The sequence below is a fragment of the Montipora capricornis genome, chromosome 5 (assembly GCF_036669925.1).
Source record: "Montipora capricornis isolate CH-2021 chromosome 5, ASM3666992v2, whole genome shotgun sequence".
Classification (NCBI taxonomy): Eukaryota; Metazoa; Cnidaria; class Anthozoa; order Scleractinia; family Acroporidae; genus Montipora; species Montipora capricornis.
This window is the reverse complement of record NC_090887.1, coordinates 6,369,036-6,373,150: the sequence shown is the minus strand read 5'-3', so window position 1 is coordinate 6,373,150 and position 4,115 is coordinate 6,369,036. Positions and strand designations below refer to the sequence as shown.

The following is a 4,115-nucleotide window of genomic DNA, read 5'->3' as shown; positions in this document are numbered from 1 at the left end:
ATTGTTTTCTTAAATTCTCCAAAAGCTTGGTAGTGCGAAAGACGAGCGAAAAAAGCGAGAAAATCCAAGCGAAAGCGAAAAAACTAGATGAAGATGGGATGCTGTGTAATACCTGAAGGTCAGACAGACACAGGCTCATCACAAAAACATTTCGTGCCTTTTGCGTACTTGTAAACGTCGGAGTTGATCCAAACTTTCCACTCATAGATTTCTTTTTTTTGCTTTATTCAGAGAAGAACTTCGCTTATACCGGCGAAGAAACTATTAGCTTAGCAACGCTCAGCGCAAACAATTGCCATACAAGGTCAAATTAAGGTACATAAGCTGATGATTGTGTGAACCAATCAGAGCACGAGAAATGCATGGACCGAGTTTTTTGGAAATTTAATAAAAGGTATTCCCCCATACCACACAAGTGAATAGGAGCTTAAGCATGCGATGTTTTTGAGAAGCGGTCAGCAACCGAAAGTGAGCTGTTTTCTCTCTTACCATGTATTTATATTGCTAAGTACCTTTTCTCCAGTGAAGACGATTAGTTTAAAAATCTGGGAGACACTATGGATTGTCCCGGCATAAGAAACGTTCACTTCCGGTCGCTGTCTGCGTCTCAAAACATCGCGTTCTTGAGCTCGTTTTTGAGACGCGGACTGCAGCCGGAAGAGAACATTTCGCGTGCCAGGACATTCGTTGTCCTAGCTAGCTTTGACTTTTCCCTAATAGGGAGCTTAGCACGTGCGTTTTTGAGACGCGGACGCCAACCGGAAGTGAACTGTTTTCTCTTTAAACTTATCTTCACGCAATCATATTTACATTGCGAAGAATCTTTTCCCCATAAGAGATGATTAGTTTAAAAATGTGGGAGACACCACTTTACTGGAACGCGAAATGTTCTTTTCCGGTTGCCGTCCGAGTAATGCTCTCCGCGCCCGCTGATTGGCTAACTCGGAGGTGATTATCGAAGTTCTATTCTCCTCCGAGTAGCCGGCGCGCGAGATTTTCCGACCACACGCATTTTACAATGTACTTTTTTCGGTTCGCTTTTTATTCAACTTGTGTGATATAAACTAAAACAATTATTCACCCTAGTGTCAGTGAAAGTGGTGGATACCTTTCAGTTTTACGGAACTTAATCGCGAACCAGTAGACAAGAATTACCACTCCGGCGCTCACTGGACGCAAAAAAGTGTACAACTTCATAAACCGCATACAATAGCGTCATCTTCTTTTTCACTGTTGTACTACAGTATAAAACATCCCCTAGCATACCTCAACCTCGTTCCCAGGCTCTCTCTCTTTTCATCCCTTGTCGTCGAGAGAGAGAAGACAAAGGAGGAGGAGAGAGAGCCTGGGTCCGAGGTTGGCATACCCTAGCTTTTCTAGCTTAAATTTTCTCATCATATAATACAGTAAATGATCAACAACTATCATTCGTTGTCCTAGCTAGCTTTGACTTTTGAGCAGCAAGAGAATTGAGTCCCCTCTCCGCAAGTACGCTGTTGGAAGTGACATCCTGATTTCCGTGTTTTGCTTGTCAAGCTCAATGATTGCACAAAAACTTTCGCGCCATTTTTTCAACCCAAAACCACTTGCGAAAAACTCGCGTGCTCCCGCACGCGTCGCTTACACGTGCCCTTTATTTACATCATGTCCTTATTGGCTAATTTCACTGCTTGCGTTATTTGACATTGACGAGGCGAACAAGAAACTCACAATGTCTTTAGGTTTACGAAATTTGATTTCATACGGATCGTTTTCCCGGAAACTCCGAATCAGCGTAATTTAAAACAATCGATCTGGATACTTTTTTATGGTTACAAAACAGAATTCTATCAAAAGAGTGGGAATTGTCCAGTCGAAGTCAGTTATATTGTGCAGCGCTGCGACATCCTTACTCACTTTTGCTCTTCAGCAATGCCTACAAGCAGGTTGCAGCATTTACGCTTTGTCCTTTTCCGACAAAGCGGCTGAGAAGAAATAAGCAACCTGACGAGAAAAGAACTCATCAAATTCTCATCCCAGTCCCTTTAATCGAGCCCTGCCATACTGGTGCGACACACACTGGAGCGAGTTATTCCCAGTCTTTTTCAATCACTTTCTATTCCCATTTGTTCCTCATCGGACACGTCCAGGGACTGCTCCATGGTGTTGTCAGCACTACTGACACCCATTGTAGTGTTATCTTCTTCATCCGGGAGGTATCGTTTATTGATGGCTTCTTTGATTTGGTTGTTTGCGCCTTTAGGATCAAGGTCGATCGCCCAGGAGAAGTTCATCTGGGCCAGATGGTTCTGACCAAGCTTCTTGTAAACCTGTCAACATCAATCAAATGAAATCACTCAAGGACGGTGCCTACTCATTCAAAGGTATTTGCGGGAAAGGCAAATCTTATCAAGTGTTATTGAAATCCAAAAAGAAAATTGGGGGTAACCATAAATTTTTCAAGGATAATGAATCAACAACATTTGTCAAAAGCCGTTAAATACAAAGCAATGTATGGCGTTCTTTTCGAAACTGAAGCTTAACTATCTCTGAAAAATGCATGGTTACCCCCAATTTTTTTTTTTTGAATACCAAGAGCACTTCCTGAGCCCTACTTTTTCCGCATATTTTTAAACCGCGCAAAAATATCCCCGTATTAGTAAGCAACACCCACAGAAAACCCGAGTATCTCGAGATGCGCAGAACGTATGCGCAATACCAATAGTACGCACCGTCCTTAAAACCTTTTTAAAGTTAATGTTTGACTACTTTTCCTCGGTTTCGGATGGCTGTGGTCAAACGAGCCGTGAATACCTAAACAGTGCTGGTACCATAAGCAAGGGATGAAAAAAATGAGTAACGAGGCAATAGTCTTGGCCATCATTAGTCTCGTGGGCAATATTATAAGACTTGCCTTTAGGTCTGAATGATCTCGCGCCTTGCGCGATTTGCACCCTACAACACTCGAAATAAAGATCTTGTACGAGCGCTTATATTAACTATACCAGGAGCTCATCAAGAGGAGCCTCTATCTCCTCTAATTCCTTGAGTCAACCCTTTCCCGAGTAAATTTATTTTTAGGAACAGGTTTTTCCCTCGAAAAGTATCATAATTCCCTTGACGCTGAGATAGCTCTGTTTTGATTGGCTTTTACAACAGTGGGCGTGCTGAATGTCCCAAGGGAGATTGGCTTTTACAACAGTGAGCGTGCTGAATCTCCCAAGGGAGGTGTTCTATAAATAAATCTACTCGGGAAAGGGTTGACTCCGAGGCCAAGTATGGGAGATAGAGGCTCCTCTTGATGAGCTCCCAATTATTTTACCATGAGGTGAGTCTTTTACCGTGTAACCGCATCCCCAAGGGTAACATGAAACCTGAGCTGAACCACACCCAAGCCATTTACCCTCTGGAAGGCTCCAAACCGAAGGTGTGTGTAACCACAACTATCGTTTCCCAAAATGTTTCCTCGGCTCACAAACGAGGAAACGTTTGCTGAGGAAACAAAATGTTTCCGTACTGCAGGGTTCGTGCTGGATTTTGTATATAAAATTCCAGGAGTATTCAAAATTTTTCAAGACCCAGCAATTGAGTTTTCAAGGGGTGTTTGTAAGGAGATTTCTACGCCATAAATCGTGTTTCAGTGTTTTTTGCTTAAAAAGCCTATCTTGATATTCTTTTTCACATCTTGCGAGTTAAGTGCACGCACGGGCATTTCCATTTTTGCATTTCATTTTTTCTCGAATAGTCAATGAACTCAATTTTTGGAAATGTCTCTTTAACTTAGCATGACGCATTCTCGACAATTTTCACCCAAGCAAAAATTCAAGGACTTTTCAAGCAGTTTCCCACAAAATCCTTTTTTCCAAGGGCTTTTCAAGCGTCCAGGAAGTTCAAAATTAAATCCCAGGGCTTTTCAAGGAGTAGCACGAACCCTGTATACAAATTCAGCGACGTTTTTGTTTCCCGCGATGCAAATTTGCTTGTGCAACAAATGTGTTAACAACCTAATGCGACCGCACGCCTTTAAACTCCTTAAATATAATTTTCCGACGCTTAACAGATCTATACTTGTACTCAACGCGTGCTGAAGATCTTAAGACCTATTATTTTGCCAAGCTGAAAGATCAACCAACCTT

At 42.2% G+C, this 4,115-nt stretch overlaps 1 protein-coding gene across 2 annotated transcripts in view; it reads right to left on the bottom strand.

The window, feature by feature from the left end:
* Positions 1-208: 208 nt before the first annotated feature.
* Positions 209-4,115, bottom strand: part of LOC138049274 (cell division cycle protein 27 homolog) — a 30,187-nt gene continuing 26,280 nt past the window's right edge. For both annotated transcript variants that reach the window (XM_068895476.1, XM_068895477.1), the window contains 2 exons: positions 4,113-4,115; positions 209-2,309 (listed from right to left, as the gene is read on the bottom strand). The exon at positions 4,113-4,115 is cut by the window's right edge and continues 72 nt beyond it. In XM_068895476.1, the coding sequence (XP_068751577.1) occupies positions 2,085-2,309; positions 4,113-4,115 (228 nt within the window). In that variant the 3' untranslated portion in view covers positions 209-2,084. The remainder of the gene's footprint in view (positions 2,310-4,112) is intronic.